We start from the raw sequence: 20,986 nt of genomic DNA, 5'->3' as shown, positions 1-20,986 counted from the left end.
AGAAGAGAAGAGAAGAGAAGAGAAGAGAAGAGAAGAGAAGAGAAGAGAAGAGAAGAGAAGAGAAGAGAAGAGAAGAGAAGAGAAGAGAAGAGAAGAGGAGAGAAGCAGACAACATGCCCCAACATCCAAACCAGCCCTAAAAAATTCCAGCCAAATCTTTGCTGTCAACCAAAGGTTCAGAGAGAGAGAGTGAGGGAGGCTTTCTACTGTCATCAGAGAGCTGTGTAAAAATCACTTCTTCAACTTCATATCACGCTAAAAGGACTTGATGGGAAAGCAAGCGTGACCAAATATCCATTACATTTGGGCTGAATTTCAATCGAACTCGGGGCCAAGAGGTCTAAGACAGTTTAATATCCTCGTCCCAGAGGTATTTTTAATCCAACCTCTGAAAATTCCACTCATCTTGGGCATGAAAAACATGAATTATTCATGACCAATATCAATATTTCAAGATATGGACTAATCTAATTGGATTAAAGACGTGTTTAATGAGGCCCTGCATGTCTAAGAGATGCATATTTTAAAACCTGACCATTTCACCCAGTGTTTAATCCTCATTGTGATTTGTTCATCTCTGCCCACTTCGTAGCAACTGAGGCTTAATCAGGAAGTGAAACATTTTGGCTTTTAATGTCCTGTAAGCAGAACTTGTCAGTGTAACAAAGAACAATAAGTGTTCATGGACTAATACTGAATGTTACTGTAATGACGTCTTTCAATTGAGTTTCACTAAAAAAAATAAAGTTATAAAAGTTCCTCTCATGGAATCTGTGATTTCAATCGTCTTCTTCTCTTGGCTGCTCCCTTTAGGGAGCGCCACAGCAGATCATCTGCCTCCATCTCGCCCTGATGCTAGCATCCTCTTCTGTCACACCAACCCTCTGCAGGGCCACTCATATCCCAAAATGTTCTTTTTGGTCTTCCTCTTTTCTTCTTGTTCAATCTTCAGCATCCTTTGGCCAATAGATCCATGTTCCCTCCTCTCTACACGTCTCAGCCTTGCCCGTCATTGGCTCCAAATCTCTTGACCTCCTTTTACTTTAGCATTACCTGCTCTATCCATTTCATCTTCTTTCATCTGCATACTGTATTTTCCTCTTGTCACCCACCTTCCTGTTGCCCCTCCTTTGCCATTGAAAGGATAAGACCACCTTTGTGTTTTATATCTCCTCTTTTTGTTAAAGAAAAGCACTATTTTACACACAATCTATGAAGGACACTAGCATACCTTCTTTAGCAAAGCAGCAGGGATCTTAAAAGAATAGAACAGCACATAATTATGTGAAGATCTACTATGGATTATTATATTCCCTGAGGACCTAGAGTAACTTCTTTCAATAAGACAGTGTGAAGAGTCTGGAATAAATAATATAAATATAAATACAAAAAGGAGCATGGGAAAAGTTGGCTTGCAAATCTTGTACATAGATAAGCAGAACCACAATTGTACCAGGACAGACATTTAAGTGTGGATATACATATATACAAACTGTAGAATACATATAGATAAAGGCTTCAGTAGTCCTAAACAGAAACCAAGTCTCACCCTGAATCCAGAGGAATTCTTCTTCGCTTCAGCTTTCAGCCGTGTTGCTTTCAAAACCGACTTTGTCTTTTTGTAGTCTTGCTTACCTAAAACACATGAAATAGATAAAAAGAAATTAAATGAAGTACACAAATAAATGACCAAGATTGACTGATATTGAGTGACAGGTTTCATTTACTGTTGCCAAACAACCAAAGAGACCAGAAAGCTTTTGTGTAGAAGTGTAGTACTCTGGGAACATTGTGAGGAATCTGGCTTAAGGTGACTGCACTCACCATTTTGTATTTGTAGTGACCAAATGGTTTTTATATAATTCATAAATGCTGGTTGTACTCTGGTCTTTATTCTACAGAATAGGGAGGTTGCTGAATGGAAATATAACAGTTAAATGTGAGTTTCTCTCTATATATTCATGTGCTCAAAAATGGGTGGTGAGAAAGTGAGAAATAAATTGTGCACTACTGAAATTTCTCAAATAAACATATACACGCCTCACGCAGTCTACAAAACACACGGTTCACCTGTGCTTACTTGACTTCCCGTAGGCTAAATTCTCAAGGGTGAGTCCTGTGGGCAAACTGGCCACCCGGCAAAAAGTGTGTGTGTGTGTGTGTGTGTGACAGCTGGTTGTCTTGGTCTAATTAGAAACAACACACAGCAGGAAAAGGAACTTTGCTAACAATAGGGTGGAAAGGCAACAGCTTGCTGAACAGTGTGTGTGTGTGTGTGTGTGTGTGTGTGTGTGTGTGTGTGTGTGTGTGTGTGTGTGTTCAAGTTGTGCAATTTCCTTTTTTTTTTTATTCTTTCTTCAAAACTTATGGTTAAATCTAGATTTGATTAATGGTAAGATGAGTGTGGTGCTTGAAGTTAACTATGAAGTTTTCATGATTTAACCTTGATTGTACTTCATTAGAAAAACAGGGATGTTACATAGTACAGACTTGTTTACAATGGCGAATAGGAAGAGAGTTGGAAGATGTATTTTGGAGAGGGTTTGAGAGGGAAAAGCTGAAATAAGCTAGTGGGAAAACAGGTGTAGGTGTGTGCGTGTGTAGAGCTGATTTCCACTCAATAAGGTGTCACTCTTACGGCCCAGTCACAGAGGAAATGACCATTAGCCTTATGTTAAGCATTTCACCTGCTTTTCAATAATCTTGCTCCCCCTGCATCTTTTTTCCAAGATCTGATATTCACTTCCCATCTCTCCTCGCTCTCTTTTATCCCCCCCCCCTCTCCATTCCTCCTGGTCCTGAACCCTTCGTTCACCTCCCACTGACTCTGTGGAGGGCTAATAGAAATGGGGAGCGTGTTGCCAGGAGCAAACAGCGAGCTAGTGGGAATTCATTACGGGGGGCACTGAATGTCTCCTCCACTTGTCAGAAAGTGGAGAGGGGAAAATTTGATTGGAGGGCACCTCAGGTTGCTCACTATTCACATAACCGTTGCAAAGATTTTCACACTGTAAATGGCGTGATGTGAGCAAGGACGGGGTTTAAATTTCAATGCTAGATGTATATATTGGTTGAAGACATAACCATCTGGTAACAATTAGTACTTAACTGAGGCCAAATCAGAATACTTACACCAAGCAAGGTAATATGTAGAGTAGTGTATATGCTAGAGAATTACCTCAGTGTGTGTATATGGTATTCTAATGCTGCTGTGTTACACTGGTGTACCTCCTGTAGCTACACAGCAGCTTTCTCTTGTGGTTTATTTGTGTGGGTTTGGAGCCTGCACAATCTACACGCGCATGCCTGATGATATTGCACTAGGCTTATGAGTACTCCTATTTGTCATCACCGTTTCCACTGCTTCACCAGCGCCGGAGACATTTTCTGTCACCAATTATCTACCTGCATTGAGCTACAAGCAATCCTCCCATCCCTCCCTGCCTCAGCCTGCCACCCTGAAAAGCCATCCCTGTTCTCCTGTACAGCAACAACAATGACACGTCTCAGAGGAACATTAACCCCTGTAAAACGGCCTAGGGCACCTGCTGGGATGGCTTCCCTGATCATGCCTTTCACTGAAGTCATCGCCGAAGAGACAGAGAGGAAAAGTGAAAGTGGCCTTCTCCCCCCACCGCTTAAAGCAAAGTTCAGATTCTTCTTGCTTGTTTGTCATCAGGTTACCTATAAATGGAGTCTGATGAAGACGGCTGTGAAATTAGTTTTTATCTTGAGCCATTATTCTGTTTAGCATAATGAGACAGGTAGGGGGTATTAGCTAAAATTAGTCACATGTGATTGTGCACTCAAGGGAAAGAGAGGGGAGGTATGTGATTTGTGTCATACAAATTGGCCATTAAAATGAAGATAGAAGAGTGGTGAGTGATGATAAGAAACTTTACCATTTATTTTAAGTTTCTAATGCATACAATGGAATCCAACAGCCTGAGCCTCCTAAATGCTTCTATTTTAGAAAACAAATACAGATCCAATTCGAACATCCTGTATTACAGCTGGCAAAATGAGCTTAACAATTTTGATGAAATTTTTAGTTGTGATAAAAAAAATTTAATTTCATGAATATCTTATTCAGTAATCGCCGTTTGCATTAATGACAGCGCTCAAGCTGGACTCCACAAGTCTGCATAAAGATAAGACATGTTATCAAAAATGGAGACAATGCCCCAAATAGTTTACTGTGATATTGAGCACTCCTTGGTCTTCGAGCATCATCGCAAGGATGTAGCTCAAAGGATGTTACGTGCCTCTGAACAGTGGGTTGCTACTTGTTTTGGTGCAGGTGTTTAGTTCAAGCTATCTGCCATTACACTGTGTTGACACGCTGCACTGACATTCTCTAGGCTGATTATCGTCTCACACCTTTCTGTTACTGCTGTGAATCTTAAAGTCTAAGTCATCGTTAAATTCTTCAGTTGTCCACACAAACATTTTGATGTCTTAAGCCATGCCAAGTGTTTGCTCTCGTTTCCTCCTTTCTGTGAAGCGGTTTGGAGACACTACCCATCCTCTGATGAGATCGTCTTCCTGCTACAGACTGAAATAACGTGTTCTTTATTTAGAAAATGCAGCTGTTTCTAACAAAGCTCGATGCCCTGAACCTCATGATCATATGGTTTTTCTTTCAGTCTCCCTGGTAATGTTCGGAATAGGGCTGACTGAGTTTTCGCAAAGCATTTGAGAGCCATTTGAAACCTTCACTCCAGTCATGATGTGATGCTAATAATACCCCTCTTTGCTTAGAATAGCAATTTGATTGCTGACACTTTCTCTTTTGCAAGGAGATCCATTTTTCCCCACTATCACAATGAAGGTAGTAACCAAATCGAAACTGCACAGCCACATTTGTAACAGGTGTGCAACGGCAGGATGTTCATTTACGTCAAGCCTCTAGTGAGTAGATTCAATTCATCCCTTTTTATATGCAACAAACCCTTAGACAACCATGTCTACTTTTAGATTTCTGGTTGCAAGTTCAAGAGTGAATTGTTCACAACTGGTGAGACCACCTTAAGCCTTTCATATGATTAACTAAGTACAGCTCTGTTCAACTTCCCCTTTCCTCCTTCTTTGTCATTTAAAAATGGAATAGAATGAGAAACATGGGGATCATTTTGTGAATAAATTATTTCCTACTTTTGAGGAACTGAGAAATGAAAGCCTATCATGAACTAGTATAGTTCGACTTCTTTTATTCAAGTCATGCATCCTCCTATATATAAAAACAAAAACAAATTATATACTATTCTCAGTCACATCTTGGTAAATTTATTCCAGTGTCAGAAAGTATTAAAAATCAAGTACTATACCATTGCAACGAGCTCCATTATGAACCCAGTATACCCCACAGTTCATCTAATGCCATGTCTTCATATAAACCATGAGCGAGATGCACATTAGCAAAGCGGCAGCAGCTCCAAACTTCTGCCTGTGTCAGACAGAGCACAGCAAAAAAGCCAACGCAAAGGAAAAAATAGACTTAAAGTATAAGAACATGGTTCAGAGCACACATATGGACTTACAGTACCACTGTACTCATTTAGTAGACAGGCATGAGGATGACTACTGAAAAACTTGCAGCAATATTCAGTTTAATTGCAAGCACGACTAGGTACACCTGTTCACCTGCTTGTTAACACGAATTACTCATCAGTCAGTAGCATGGCAACAAGTTTAGACATGTAGACATGGTCAAAACAACCTGCTGAAGTTCAAACTGAGCATCAGAATGGGGAAGAAAGCTGATGTAAGTGACTTTGGCATGGTCATTAGTGCCAGATGGGCGGGTCAGAGTGTTTCAGAAACTGCTGATCTACTGGGGTTTTCCTAGTCAACCATCCCTAAGGATTACAAAGAATGGTCCAAAAAAGAGAAAATATGCACTAAGCAGCAGCTCTCTGGGTAAAAATGCCCTGTAGATGCCAGAGGTGAGAGGAGAATGGAAAGAGTGCTTTAAGCTGATAGGAGGGCAATATTAATTTAAATTACCACTCACTAAAACAAGGATTTGCAGAAGAGAATCTCTGACCGGACAACATGCCAAACCTTGAAGCAGATGGGCTATAGCAGCAGACTGCAATAGTCACTCTTGTCAGCTGAGAACAGGAAACTGAGCACAGTGGTACAGTGGTTAATGTTGCTGCTTCACAATAAGAAGGTCCTGGGTTTGAATGCACTGGCTGGGTGTTTTTCTGAGGATTTTGCATGTTCTCCCTGTGTTGTGTGAGTGTTCAGGTTTCAGCATATCCCAGCTTCATCTCACAGTCCAACTTTCAATCCTGAAACTGGCCACTGGTGTGAATGTGAGCATGAATTTAATGGATGTAGCTATATGACCCAAAACAAGGGCAGCTCTGAAGTAACCACCAATTCATTATTAAACTGATAGATGATATAACATCAGGTTGCTTTAAAGCCAATATATGTAAAAATCATTTACTGCCTACAGCACACAGCTATTGCTAAGCCAAAATGACCACAAACAGGGACATGTGTATGTTCAGAGGAAAAATAAATAAACTAAAATGCCTGAAGATTTCTGTGGGTGACTGTTTGTGTTTATGGGGACTAACCATCCCACATACTGCATCCAACACAGGCAGAGTAATTTGGACAGACAGCCCTGTCTAGTAGTTTCTGAGTGCCCTGGGACAATTCGGGAAACACACCGACAGCGTGTTTGACAGTTTTCATGCTTTGCTTCCGCGTCTATCTGGCATTGCAGCCATATAGTCAGTGACCACATGGTGCGGATCGCTGACATCTGCCAGGATGAGTGGTAGAACCTGAGAACTGATGCCAGACTCTTGGGGTATACTGAGCCCTTTTTCGCTTACTGGAAGAGAAAGGAAGCGAAATAATAAATAATAAAGGGAGATTATCCATGATATAACGCCGAGAGATAACTGGTACACCTTGTCGATCTACTGCGCTGTCCTATCTACAGATAGGAGTGAAGTATTTCACCTGTAAGAAGCAGTATATCATGGGTGTTATCTTTTATTTGCATGTAAAATGGTAACTTGTAAAGCTATTGGCTTCCAGCTTGACATTTTGTATTTAAAATTGTGGGTGTCTTTATCTATGTGGACAATTTTCCCTAGTTTTCAACAAGCATTAAGGATCATTGTGACTGAACACTTGTACTTACATGTAAGAATGCTACAGCTTTATCTATCCTAAGGGCATTCAATTACAACAGGTTTAATAATGTTATTAAAAAAAAGAGAGTGTCAACAGTAGCTATTTGATGGCCATCTGCCATGACAAAAGCACTCCAGCAGAGATGATGGTACAGCTCAACAACCAGCCTGGACTACCGCCGATGTGCCATGAATAAGCTACCTATTACGATTTCAAATTACCATGTGTGGCCCATTCCAGCTCTGAGGAGAACAAGCCCCATGCTCCATTTGAAGACTTCATTTTTCTCCATCTTTTCCCCCCACGCTCTGTTTTTCACCTTTGCTGTTAAACAGTGGTTCAGTGAAATTGCCTGATGGCCGTCCTTTTCAAACAGAAGGAAAATGGTAGAAATTGAGGGGTTGGAGGAAGGCGGCGGGAGAGATGGGACCAAAGTGTGTTACACATTTCTGAAGTGATAAGATGTGCTCAGAAAGAAAACACTAAATGGGGGAAAGGAAAAGAAAAAATGGACTCGTGGGAGAGGATGTGACGGCGGGAGATGAGCTTGTTATGTTATGTCTCTCTCTCATTTGTTGAACCTATCAGGTTTTGCATAATGGCAGACAGTTAAGGGATATCTTCAGGCTAAATAATTCTATTCTTCTGTCCCAGTATGAAAACATATACAACAGCAATCCCTCTCCTTTATAAGCTGGTGGTGTAAAAAGCTTTCACATGCCTGAGGAAAATAAAATAAAATAAAAAACACAATTGGACTTACAGTGCCATCTTTTTTTCCTTTAACAATAATAACAAAAAGAAAGAAGGATAAACGTGACATAACTTTAGAAATGGAAATATGAACCGACCAAACATTTTGCTTTAAAACTCATGAGATCACCACGAGTCCTGTTAACACAAAATTAACGCCGGAAAATACAAAACCTGGGAAAAATGTGAGGATGTGAATCACCACAGGCAAAAGAAATAACATGTACTTAAGCTGGAATGAAGGTGTTTAGAACAATGCCATTACTGTCACAGTAACGTCACCGTAGTTTACAGCTTTTTAAATAAATATATAGCATCTCCATGTACTCTGACTTCCTCCCACAGTCCAAAGACATGCAGTTAGTGGGGATAGGTCCACTGGAAACTCGAAATTGCCCATAAGTGTGAATGCGGGTATGAATGTGAGTGCGAATGGTTGTCTATGTCTATGCGTTAGCCCTGCGACAGACTGACGATCGGTCCAGGGTGTAACCTGTGTCTCGCCTTAAGACAGCTGGCATGGGATCCAGCATCCTCCCAGCTTAGAACAGGAAAGTGAGGGTATTATTCACACAGGCTCACAAACATTGGACAACAACAAAAACTGTAAAAACATTGCCTGGTCTGATGAGTCTGCTGTCACTTTGAATGGTAGGATCAAAATTTGGTATAAATAACATAAAAGAGATTTATCCTAGCTTCTAGTCTAGGCCATAGGTGTCAAACTGGCCCGCGGGCCAAATTTGGCCCGCAGCCTAAATACATTTGGCCCACGAAGCCATACCAAATTACTATTAGAGCTGACCTACTGGTATTAAACAGCTTATATATATTGTTTAGTATTAAGCTTTGCTTGTTCCATATTTAGTTTTTTAAGCAAAACTTGTTTGAGTCCATAAGAAAAGATTCATTCTCATATCTGGAGGAAGTTTTTTTTTTTTTTCAATAAATATTAATGTTAGCCCGCGACTTTGTTCCAATTTTGAATTTTGGCCCACTGTGTATTTGAGTTTGACACCACTGGTCTAGGCTGAGGGTGGTGGTTTAATGGTGTGGGAATACTTCTGGCTCATTCTGGTCACTTTAGCACCAATTTGGCAGAATTTAAACACCACAGCCTGCCTACTGTTGGTTACCACATTTATCCCTTTGTGACCACAGTGCCCCTATCTTCTGGTGGCTACATCCAGCAGTATAACACTCAATGTGACAAAGCTCAGAACATAACAAAATGGTACTCAAACAGCCTCCGTAGTCACCAGATCTCAAGCCAACAGAGTACCTTTGAGTTTGGGGGGGACCCCAGAATACCATCTTGGATGTGCAGCTCTACAGCAACTGTGTAACAGATCCGCAGTAATTGTGTAATACAATTATGCCAAAATCTGAAGACAAAGGGGGTCCAACCTGGTACTATCAATGTGTATCTATTGAAGAACTACTAACTAAACAAAAGAACGCAAGAAAAGGACATGCACATTTGTGTAGCCAGATGTTGTTGCCACATCTCTTGGACTGGGATTCAAGTCACCAAGTTAAATATTCTTTCCTTGAATGTACTGTAGCATCAGATTTTTAGATTCCCACAGTCATGGAGATCCAAATAAATCTCAGACATCATGTTAGTTTAGTAACTGCACTGTGCCATCACTCTACTACCTTGTAAAAGGACAAATCATCAGTCATTAGTTGTCAATTAATCAAGGCCAAAACCAGATCTTTCATGAAAAGTTCATTTGCATGACTTTTGTGTCTTATAAGACTACTGTGTCACATTTCATGTTAACAAAATGGGAGTCCCGGGATTTAAAGTAAAACCTTTAAGCCTGCAAAGCCAACAGAGCTTCCCTTTGTATCCAAGTCTGTCAGCTGCCCACAATTATCCAGCTTTGCCACTGGCGACCTTTTGGCTTTGCTCTACACGAGAAAAACAAAAACAAAAAGATATGATAGGTGCACTGATCTTTAAGAAACCACAGCTGGCACGCTAAAGTTGGCTGAGCCTTTGATTGATTCCAATCATATTGCCTTAGTTGGCCCTTTGTGAAGAAAGGGGAATGAAGGGGGAAGTAAATACTACATGATTAGAAAGCCAATAAACCTGACAAAACAGCTTCTGACAAGATGGTCTTTAAGCAACCTATTCACTGTCACCTGAGACGCTGCTTTTTCATGACCAAGTGGAATTATTTGCACAGTTTGCATAATGGCTGTGAATTTGGTTGAATTTTCTTTTTACTCTAGTGCAAACCAGAAACACTTCCAACGCTGTGCAAAGAGATGATGCATAATCCTACACTGACAAATGTGAGAACGGCCACCAAATACTTCCCAGTAACATCATATTATTATTATTATTATTATTATTATTATTATTATTATTATTATTATTATTATTATTATTATATGTGATTTCTTAAATGTGGAATGTCAGCTTGATTTTTTATAATGCGGCATTAATTACGTGTGCATTCCTACACTGGCACAATCAACCAATCAGTGAGGATTATGTCTCAAATGGAATTCGACCACAAGTAGATAAATACAAACTACCAAAAAAGCATCACAAAATAATTACCAGTAGCCTTGTTTTAATTATTAGTTAATTTATTGGTAGAATTTTGCTGAAACTATCAGTCATATGTTATATACGCTGCTATAGAGAATTTATGACAATGGAGAAAAACAGTTTGTTGGATGAGTTTTCACCATAGACAGTATGAAGATAGATACAGCGATCATAACATCACCCATCGGTTAATGAATCCTTATTATGAAGCTTAGGGCTGAGCTTTTTAGCTGCTATAGTCTTGGCATTTTAAAAACAAATGTGATGACCAAGGGGTGGATTGGGCTACAAAGCACTCTTGTCAATCACAACTGCATAAAATCACCTGTAAAATGTTTATGAGATCAGTTCTGAGAGCAGTTTTCCAATAGATTTCTATTGGATTAGAAGTCTTTTTGGCCCCCATTAGAAGTAGCGCATGTATAAAGCACTGTTGCATTTGCTTCTCTTTTTAGACCTAGATGCTAGATCTATGTTTTGCACTGTGTATGATTTCCACACAGTTCAAACATGTCAGGTCAACTAGCAATAACTAAAAGTTTTCAGAACAGGTCCACAAAATTCAAAAACCACTCAAGTTCCTCTTCTTGTACAACTATGGATAGTTTTCAGTGATCAGTGGAATGTTGAATGCATTTCTCAAAGGGGCTAGATTTTAATTTTCAGGAAGCAGAAAAAGTTGCAGGTTGTGTTGATGCCAGTGGGTTCATGCCTAAAACTTATGGGCTTTAAGCTGTTTAAGATTGGTTCCTCTAAAATTTCTTTGTTATTATACAAGTCTGCTTTGACTATCTCACTAGGGGACCGATTCACAGCACGCAATCAGATGAATGTTGAAAAAACAAAAAATGACTGCCTGAGAACACTACCTTAAAATAAGAGATGAGACGAACTTCGAACATAAAGCTTTTTATGGACCAGTTTTTATTTTTTATTTTTTCCAAATACACCTTGTGCGTTATTTCATTTAATTACATTTGATTGATTTGCTGTTGCCGAGCAGCAGTACAGATGACTCACCAATCTGCTTTCTGTATTGATCAACCGGTAATTTGGTTGCACTGGCATCTTTCTTCCCCATCCTCAGTCCTCAACCTGACAGAAAATGAGAATAAAAAACATTGAGACAATTTCACAGTTAAGTCTCCACATTACTCACGATTGTTTGCAACTATACTGCAGCTCCACTCCTTCTGTAGCTCGGGATAATTTATGAAATCTGCAGGAAGGATTCAAGTTAATACACAATCACATATAGCGCACAAAGTAGTCAATTTTGATCAGGCAGATGGTTTATCTTTCACATACATCTGCTACACGTAATTAAATTAATTCTCACCACCTACCATGTGTGTTACGCTCTCGGTATGTGCACTTCCTACCCATCTCATTTAGCCTAGCACCATTTTCCTTCACACCATGACTTCTCTTTGATTACATTGACAGCTCAGAGGTAAGATATAAAGACAGAGAGCTATGAATAATATAAATAATATCTTTAGGATGTAATTGTACAAGTGAGTGACTACACTTGGGGTATAGAATAAATATGAACATAAAAGCACTGCACAGCAGGAGTAACAAAGACGTGGTCAAAGGAAGAAGACTTATGAATAAGAAAACAAACGTGCTGCAGGGTTTGATTTGATATGGTTCTCTCTTCTATTTGGCTTGTGTTTCAATAAATGAACCTTCTTCAAGTTTAAATATAATAGGACAAGGGGCACTGGTAACAATAACATGCCAGATAATGATTAGACAATTGGCTGTTGTAGTCAGTAAATTGCACTTGCAGATTACACAGTAAAAGACATCCCTATAAACATATCAAGTCATAATAAGTAAGTCATTTTCCGTTTCACTTGTGTAAAGAGGCGTCCATACAGGAAGTGGCGTACTGAACAAAAGGCTAAATATCACTCCCATCACTAGAGAATTCCTGAACTATCGTGCGACTCTTTTGGTTCTGTACATCACCTCAATGGACTAAAATAAAGCAAACAAGATGTGAGTGAAGAATAGCTGCCAATCAAGAACTTTAATGAAGAAAAATCCCCATTAACCATTTAGGTATAATCAGCCATTTTTAACAGTCCTTTTATTTTGCAGTGAAATGAAAAAAAATCTAATCAATAAGCAGTTTCATGGTCAGGTGTGTTATGTTATTTCATGACAAATGAAAGTGTTGAATTGGCATTCTGTAGCTGTAGGTCTCAATATGATGTCCAAAAATATTGATCAGAAAACCAGATGTGTCAGCGGAACTAGAAACTTTAGGACAAGGCAAATCAACACAACAACAAAGCAACACTAAAGGGCCAGACATGATGATGTGATGATATGAGATTCCTTTCTTTGGTGGAAAAAGAACCACTTCACAACATCTAACCAAGTCAAGAGCACTCTCATAGAGGTAAGTGTATCATTGTCAGCATCTGCAATCAAGGGACTCATTCATGAATGTAAATGAACTCAAGACCACTGGTGCAACTCAGGAGGAAGAAAGTTCAGATAAACGTGAAAACAGAAAGAAAAATGGCTGTGGATGAGGAAACGTTGGCAGAAGTGATGATATCTGAGATCCACAGGCCAGACATGCAAAGGAAAACACTCAAAGTAGATCATATGAGATTTCTTGCCTTTCGCAATGCTCCAAACCTGGTGGGATAGCATTTTACAGTCCAGCTGGAGAATGTTTCTTTTGTGATGCGTTTGAAGTCAGAGCTTTAAACGGCAGAGTAAGTTACCGGACTTGAATTTTGTCGGCTTAGTCTGTGAAGCAGATTAAGGTACTTAATAAAGACAAAACTAAAAGGCAGAAAGACCCACAAAGAAGCAGAAACTAATGGTGGCTAGGGTAAAGGCTTGCCCCGCAAAGCTTCTCAAGACAGGTGACCCTCATGGGTACCCCACAAAGGATTCTCTTTATAATTATGTTTGCTTGTCCCATAATGTTTAGGCCTGAAAAAAACTGAGTCTTGATTTTGATTAATTAATTTTAGACCCAATTTAGTTGATTATAGAAGCTAGTTTAAGTATATCAAGTATTTTAACCATAACCATTCACTGGTTATGGTATTTGGAGATGGCGAGGTTGTTTTTCTGTGTACCTATAATAAAAACAATACTTGAAGGATTTTATGATGTTTAACACAAATAACTAACTAATAAATAAATAAATAAATAAATAAATAAATAAATAAATAAATAAATAATCAAATGAATACAAATGTGTGTCAATTACAAAAAGTACATTACTGGCATATAACTTTAAATGGTATACATTCAAGTGACAAGAACTACACTACAATCAAATTTAATTAATTTAATTGGCTATATAAAGTTGGAATATTACAGATGCCATTAGATGTGTTACTGGGGTTTTATCCTATATAAAAATACCATTATAATGTCTTTGATCTACTATAACTGTTGATTTTTTAAAAATGCCTTATGGCCAAAAGATAATCTAAATAAGAGAAATGAATATGAAGCATCTAAGCCCACGTAATGCTTTTCTTTACAAAACTTAGGACTGCCTGTTTGTTGCATCAATCCAAAACGCTTGTTTCTCCTGCTCTAAATTCCAGACAGACTCTCTCACAACACACTGCATCAATCAATATTGTAGCCCTTTGTTTAAAATAGTGGGAAAAGTAAGAGTGAATCTAGGGACGCGTACGTGTGGTTGCTGATGATACAGAAATGTCCGTCCTGTTCTCTGGGCAAAAGATTTGAGGTGAAAAGATTTACAACTACCCACATTAGACACATAATACCAGCTACCAAATCCTGCTACTCTAACAATAAATGATTATAATTTAAAAAAAAAAAAAAAAGAGAGAAAGAAAGAAAGAAAATGTTCAAGTGTGGTAAAAAGAAACATTTGTATGCAGGTGTGCACATAAGAGGAAGAGTTAGGTGAATAGGAAAAAGTATCTATGTGTATCCAAGAGGAACAAGAGTGGTGGAGAATCTAGAGCTGCAGCTGGGGAATAGAGGAGAGAGACTGAATTAGCATGTTCAAGGAGCGTGGCTGGCTGCCTGTGCTGACTGATACCTTCTCAGGGGAGACTGCAGCTGCCTTGGGAAACCAGAATTTTACCTTACATTAAAAACACTGTTTTCAGCTACATTTCAAACACTCTTAGTGGCAGCATAGACCAAGGATGTATGCACAGCTATTGTTCTCCAGCAGCTGGAAACCAGAGTCGGCAAATAAAAGCAAGTCAGAGAAAGACAAAAGGAGGAGAGGAACCTGTCCAAATGAAAATAAAATGTTAACAGTTGGAGGCTCTCAGAGCTACTGCTATGCAGTATTATTCATTAGCATCACAATAATATACCTAAATTGGAGTCACCAACGTTTGAACAGATACATTTGAGTATATTTTGCAACATAGCAAAGCAGCATGCTGCTGCTAGTGACAGGTGCATTGTTGGAGTTGATACTATAATACATCCCTGTCCATTTTTTCACCGTATAGTCATAGATGACAAGGCGAATAATACATTCCTGTCATTAACAGTGTTAACTGTAATCTCACTTTACTAGAAACCTGAAGTAAATCTGGATTTTTAAAAATTGCTTTATTTTTTAAAACTAAAGCATTTTACAACAGCCATTTCCCTTAAAGACACAGTCTTCAACCCCAGTAGAGTAAAAACTACAAGTCAAGGTTTTACTTGCCGTGCACAGGTTAGACGAGTGTCATTCAAGAAAATGCTTACAAATGAGTACATATGAACTGAACCAAAAGAAACAAACGGTTGTATTAAATATCTGTACAAAAGATTTGTCTTTATCTTGCTCACATTGCCCTCATAATGTTTAAATAAGTATACCAGCCTGTCTGTAAATTTAGCATTTAAGATAATTCACAACCATCAGCTTTAGCAGGTGAAGGAATTTGTGAAAGAGCCAGAAAATCATTAATGTCAATGTGCTGTAGGATTCATTGAGTAATTATATGGTGATGTCAATCTGGAGAAATTGTTTCCAAGTGCAAACGTACAGCAAATGTGAAGAAAAAGGATTTCTTTAGGGTTTACAGATAGAGGTCTGAAAAAGGAAATATCCAGCTCTCTGGTGACAGGAGAATGGCTAGACTCCAGTGAGCTGATAGGAAGGCAACGTAATTCAAATAGCTACTTATTGCAAGCAATAGATGCAGAAGAGCGTCTCCAGAAGGGCAACAGCAGCAGAAGACAGATGATCTGATATCCTTGTGTCGGTGTTGTTCCCACATCATCATAATAAATGTTGTTCCAGGTTCAACATTGCAACAACACCAACACGAGGATATCAGATCGTCCGCAGAGGACCACACTAGGTGCCCCTAGGTGTCAACTAAGAAAGTGAGGCTACAATTTGCTCAGGCTTTGATAGTGGTGGTGAAATGATGTGGAGGATATTTTCTTGGCACACTTTGGGTGCCTTAATACCAGCTGAGCCTCAATTAAACACCACAAACTTTCCTAAGTTGTTGCTGCTGTCCGTTCCTTTATGACTACAGTGCACCAGTCTTCTGATGGCTGCTTCCAGCAGAATAACACACCATGTCACAAAGCTCACATCATCACAAACTGGTTCCTTGAATATGATAATGACTTCACTGTGCTCCAATTATCTCAATTCCAAAAAGTGCCTTTGCAATGTGGTGGAACAGGAAGATGACAAAACCTCTGAGGAATGTTTTCAGTAACTTGTTGAATCTATGCTTCAGATGATTTAGGCAACTCTGAAGGCAAAAGAAAAACCTCATACTAGCAAGGCATACCTGAGTATAGCATTGCATATTAAGCTCTAGTTGCTCCAGGTGACCCAGATTAGTCTGAAAAATTATGTATTCTCGGTAAACTTCAAAATAACATCTTTTCTTTGTACCATTCATGCTGGTGCCACAGTCTGACTCCCAAGCACATGAACGAAGCAAAGTCAGAAGAACAACTTCCCAATCTGGAAAATGTGACAATTCTAAATGCACGTGAATGCACAAGTAGTGTTAGCAAAAGGTCATGCTAAATAGGGCCCCAGTGCCTCACAAAAACAAATAAATAAATGTTGATAAAATTCAGCACTTCAAAGTTAAATATTTTCACAGATCAGCAGCTATTTTCTAAGCTGTATGTGTTTGGAAAGAAATCGTTGAAAGTCTTTACCACCAGTATCCATTCAGACAAAGCAAAACCATGATTATTTAGTCTGAATGTCTTTATGTTTGCTGGAACTGATAGGTCAGCTTGTTTCTTCAGTTTATTCTCCCCTCACTGACATCAACAGCGTAAACAAAAATAAGGTCAAATGTAAAAAGGCAGATTTATGATATGCTTGCGCAACAATGCTTGATGCTTGTTGACATTTATTATATCCTTCGATTTCTCAACAACGTCAAAATCACCAGTAAGTCTTGACTATTAACAGAACACCCATTTAATGTTTCTGAAAGCCCTTTAATGTGTGTGCAAAGACTCCAAAACACCGCAGTAAGTAGAGACGTGCAAGAAGCAATGTTCATTCATTGCACTGACGGCGATACTTACACTGTGAACGCGTCGACGAGAAGAAGTTTACGATATGCACGGCTGCTTTACGTGAACCCGCAGGACGACCGATTTCACCAATTTTATTTATTGGACTTTGATCTAAATTTCTCCGAAATGCCAACACATCACTTCTTCCGCGGACAGTTCCTGTTTTGCTCGGCAACGTCGATGACAGGCAGCCTTTTCATCCAATGAAACAAGAGTATCTTTCGTTTTGACCAATAGCGGGGCGCCGGGTGGGACGCTAAGACAAAAACACTGGAGCAGCATGTGACGGGTTGATAGTCGGACACTCCCAAGCGGATCCTTTTCTCCTCAAAACTTTTTAACCAGGGTCACCAAAATGGTATTTATTTCTTCAGTGTTTCAGAAAAAAACAATTTTAGATGTTGCTGCTATGCACAAAACACAAAAATAGCCCATCAGGCATATGACTTTATACCAGTGCTACATCATTATGGACTAAACTGTCAATAATATCAGGTAGCAAAAACTACGAGAACTATTTGCTAATTAAAACATGAGTAATAATGTACAAATATAACGATTTTTTAAATGTTTTACATTAAATGAAGAAGGAGCAGATTTTTATGATACTCCCAAAGAGATTTATCTCTCCTTCTGGGACAGAACTAGGGAGCTTTTGCCTGTTAGACAAGTGTGTAAACCACTACACTATGGAGCCACTGAGTGTAAAATACTCAGATTATTACATACAAGAAATGCGGACAACTTCACAATATTGTTTCTTTGACTTTAAAACCAAAAAGGTCACTGATAATGCTCTAATCAGTTTTGATAGGACGTACACTGAGAAATGGGAGCCAGGGTTCAGAATCTTCCATCACTGCAAAATAAGATGATCACACAGACCTGTCTGCACATCACATGCAAGGATGTGTTCACCCTTGGTTCTCCCAAACAGTTAAATGTTATTTAAAGTAACAAAGACATGTGCTGTGTTAATTAAATAGTCATGTTCATTTAATTTGTTGTCCTTAAGTTACTCTTGCAGAATATTACCAATGCCATTGTGATCATTGTGGAAAACAATAGCTCTGTTCTGTCACAATTAAAGGAAGCAACAGCCAACCTCATCAAAGATGAGGCAATCTTACTCCACCATGTTCATTTCTCTTTTATCAGTCTTTGTTTTTAACAGTTTTTCCTTGTTTACTGTGTAGAGTTTTATTTCCCCCTAATTGCATTCAGCCTCATTGCTGCCTGGGGCTTAGTGCAGATTATGGGTAGACTTGCCACCGCTTGTAACTTATTGAAGTTTAAAATGATTTTCTGCTCTCCCATGGGCATGCCATTTGCATGCAGCACAGCAGTAACTAATAGATGTAATCTGTCTATAATGTGTCTGTATTACGCTTTACTTCACATGAAGCTGCCATTCATAGGGAGCACTTAAACACTGCCCCTTGATTGAGAAACAATCGTTTGAGTGGCATTTGTCAGTAATGGTATTTTCTTTTTATGAGGAGAAATATTGCTGAGGAAACAGGATATTTTCCATGTATGTTCATGGAAAATGCTTTTCTAAAAATAAAACTGAAGTTATGTGAACTATCTAAGGCAAGTACTTTGATTTCAGACCATATGCTGTAAATACATAAAGTCACGCATATTTGCCAAAAATGTTAGACCTGTTAACAAATAGCCTCAATAAGAAGCCTGAAACTATTGTCTTAATATGGCCATCAAAAGCAGCATGAGTGCAGTTAATGCAGAGCTCAAATGTTCTCTTGTTATTCTAAATGTGTGTGATTAATTTCTCCCGTTGAGTGAAACAAACCAACGTGCTGTGCCTGTCACTCTGATAGATATGGAAAGCATTAGCATCTACTGCTGCTGAGAAGGAAAACTAGGTAGGATGGATTTGCCTGATGAACAGCTTCAGCGTGTGGCCTGTACACGGAAATGTATGGATAACTCTTGAAAGGAGATGAGAGGATTTCCCTCAGGATCTGTTACAGAGAGGTGAAATATTTCACCAGTGATTGAAGACTTGTTAAATGAAATTGAGTTTCAGCTGTACAAATGTCTGCAAAGTGACCGCGCTGCAGAGGCGGCATGAAATAGAGTTAAGCCTCGGCCGTTTTCCTAATATGATCATCTGCTTTGTAGTTTGTTTGTTTGCACTTAGATCTATTTATGTGCGCCTGCCTCTGTTTCTCGTTTCTCTTTTTTGCCTCTTGCTGCCTGTCTCTCTTTGAACCTCACTCTTTTACACCCCACCCTCGATTCCTCCCTCTTCATCTCTCCTCCTCTCCGGCAGTTATACGGCCTTTAATTGCCAGACATTAAAAAGAATGCAAGAGAAGAAGAATCCCCTGGGGCTACTGGCAGGCTAAATGGCAGATCTGCTGCCATCGCCTCTTTTACATGCAGCAATGAAGACGTGTCAACATAATCTTAGGCAATTTGCAGTCATCATCAGGGGGACTGATTAATTTCTGACTGTCAGTCGTAAACAGTAGAGTGGTCTGTCTATATTTTAAGGTCTTACTTTAAATGTTTTAAAGCAAATTTAATGGTTAGCAGTCAACAAAAAGGCATTCGTATTGACATGGAAAATAATCCACCTGTAAAATGCTGTTAATTGGAGATATTAGACCTCTTATCAAAAAGGGCTTAGGACCCCTACACACTGTATAATGATAAAAATGTCACACCGTGTGAAGCAGATTCTTTGAATATTAGCCACAATCTCTTTCAGAATGTACACTATCAATTCTGAGGCATGTGAGATTAAGAAATTAATTCCTTGTGAATCTGCAGACACACCAACAATTCCTGTTATTTATCAGTGTCTCTCAGATGTTTAAAAAATGCATTTGGCAACATTTAATGCTGTAATGAGCTTTCTTAGTTTATAGATGTGGGTGGTGGCAGCAGCTACAGTCGTGCTGTCAGAATTTGGTCATATTTTCACTGCAACATGAGACCAATGTAATGCTCAGGGTTTTGTTTTATCAGATTAACTCAAGAGGATGCAAAATTGAACTGAAAGAGATTTCCACAAAACAGTGTTTTAATAATTCAATCCAGAAATATTCAGAAACACACGGTGCCCTCTAAAATATGTCACATGAATTCTTATAGATTGACGTTTAGTGTTCGCCTTTCATTTCCATCTTCAGTCACGTTATTGGTTCGGAGAAGACAAAATTCTTTCCCCTGTTTAATATTCTTATCTCAGTTTTCCCGCAATGTCTGCAGTGTGCGGTGAATTCTCTCCCCTCTCTATCTCTCAGCCACAGAGTTCCCTCTCATTGACGGGAAAACTGTATCAGCACCGATACAGAGCAAAATGAATTTTGGGTTTATGAAATGCAAGGTCTGGTATAAGAAAAACAAACGAACAGACCTAGAAAGATAAGTTATCGTGAGGTGGATTTAGCTCCGTTTTGCTCCAGTCATTATCCGGTATCGGAGTCTGATGACTGGGAGTTATCCACTTGTGTGAGGAGGGTCTGGGTATGTCGCGACTGGGCACACATGCATGCAAATGAATTCTCATTGTAAACTGTGTCAGTAACAATCAATATAAAATTAACATTTATGACGTGTAGCTCATAGCTATGCTAACTAGATAACCCAGCCACATTGCTCTACAAGCCCTTGTTGTCCTTTTGCAACCAGGAAGGGCATGCATTCAGCAAAATATCTTTGCCAAATTAACCTCATGGATCATCAGTAAGATTTCCATAAGGAACTGGATAAGGTACAGAACAAGTTACGCTAACTATATATGCTAAGAACGCTCTCCTTCCAGTTATCAGATGTTTTAGTACAAGCTAAAGTCAATGTTAATCCAATTACCAGTTCATTTTCTTCCTGAACCTGACCCTATCCTGTCACTGGGCCAGAGGCTGAATGAAACATGGAGGGGCTGCAAGTTCATCATAGGCCATTGTTTAAAAATTTCTTAACAAATAAATGAATCAA

At 39.0% G+C, this 20,986-nt stretch overlaps 1 protein-coding gene across 1 annotated transcript in view; it reads right to left on the bottom strand.

The window, feature by feature from the left end:
- Positions 1-17,183, bottom strand: part of triqk (triple QxxK/R motif containing) — a 24,917-nt gene extending 7,734 nt beyond the window's left edge. The window contains exons 1-3 of the mRNA XM_005917413.2: positions 17,027-17,183; positions 11,504-11,578; positions 1,550-1,635 (exon numbers count right to left, since the gene is read on the bottom strand). Of these exons, the coding sequence (XP_005917475.1) occupies positions 1,550-1,635; positions 11,504-11,564 (147 nt within the window). The 5' untranslated portion in view covers positions 11,565-11,578; positions 17,027-17,183. The remainder of the gene's footprint in view (positions 1-1,549; positions 1,636-11,503; positions 11,579-17,026) is intronic.
- Positions 17,184-20,986: the final 3,803 nt, after the last annotated feature.

The sequence above is a fragment of the Haplochromis burtoni genome, unplaced genomic scaffold (genome assembly GCF_018398535.1).
Source record: "Haplochromis burtoni strain Fernald_Lab_line unplaced genomic scaffold, NCSU_Asbu1 Contig_25, whole genome shotgun sequence".
Taxonomy (NCBI): Eukaryota; Metazoa; Chordata; class Actinopteri; order Cichliformes; family Cichlidae; genus Haplochromis; species Haplochromis burtoni.
Note: the sequence above shows the minus strand (reverse complement) of the source record. Positions and strands in the feature narration are given on the sequence as shown.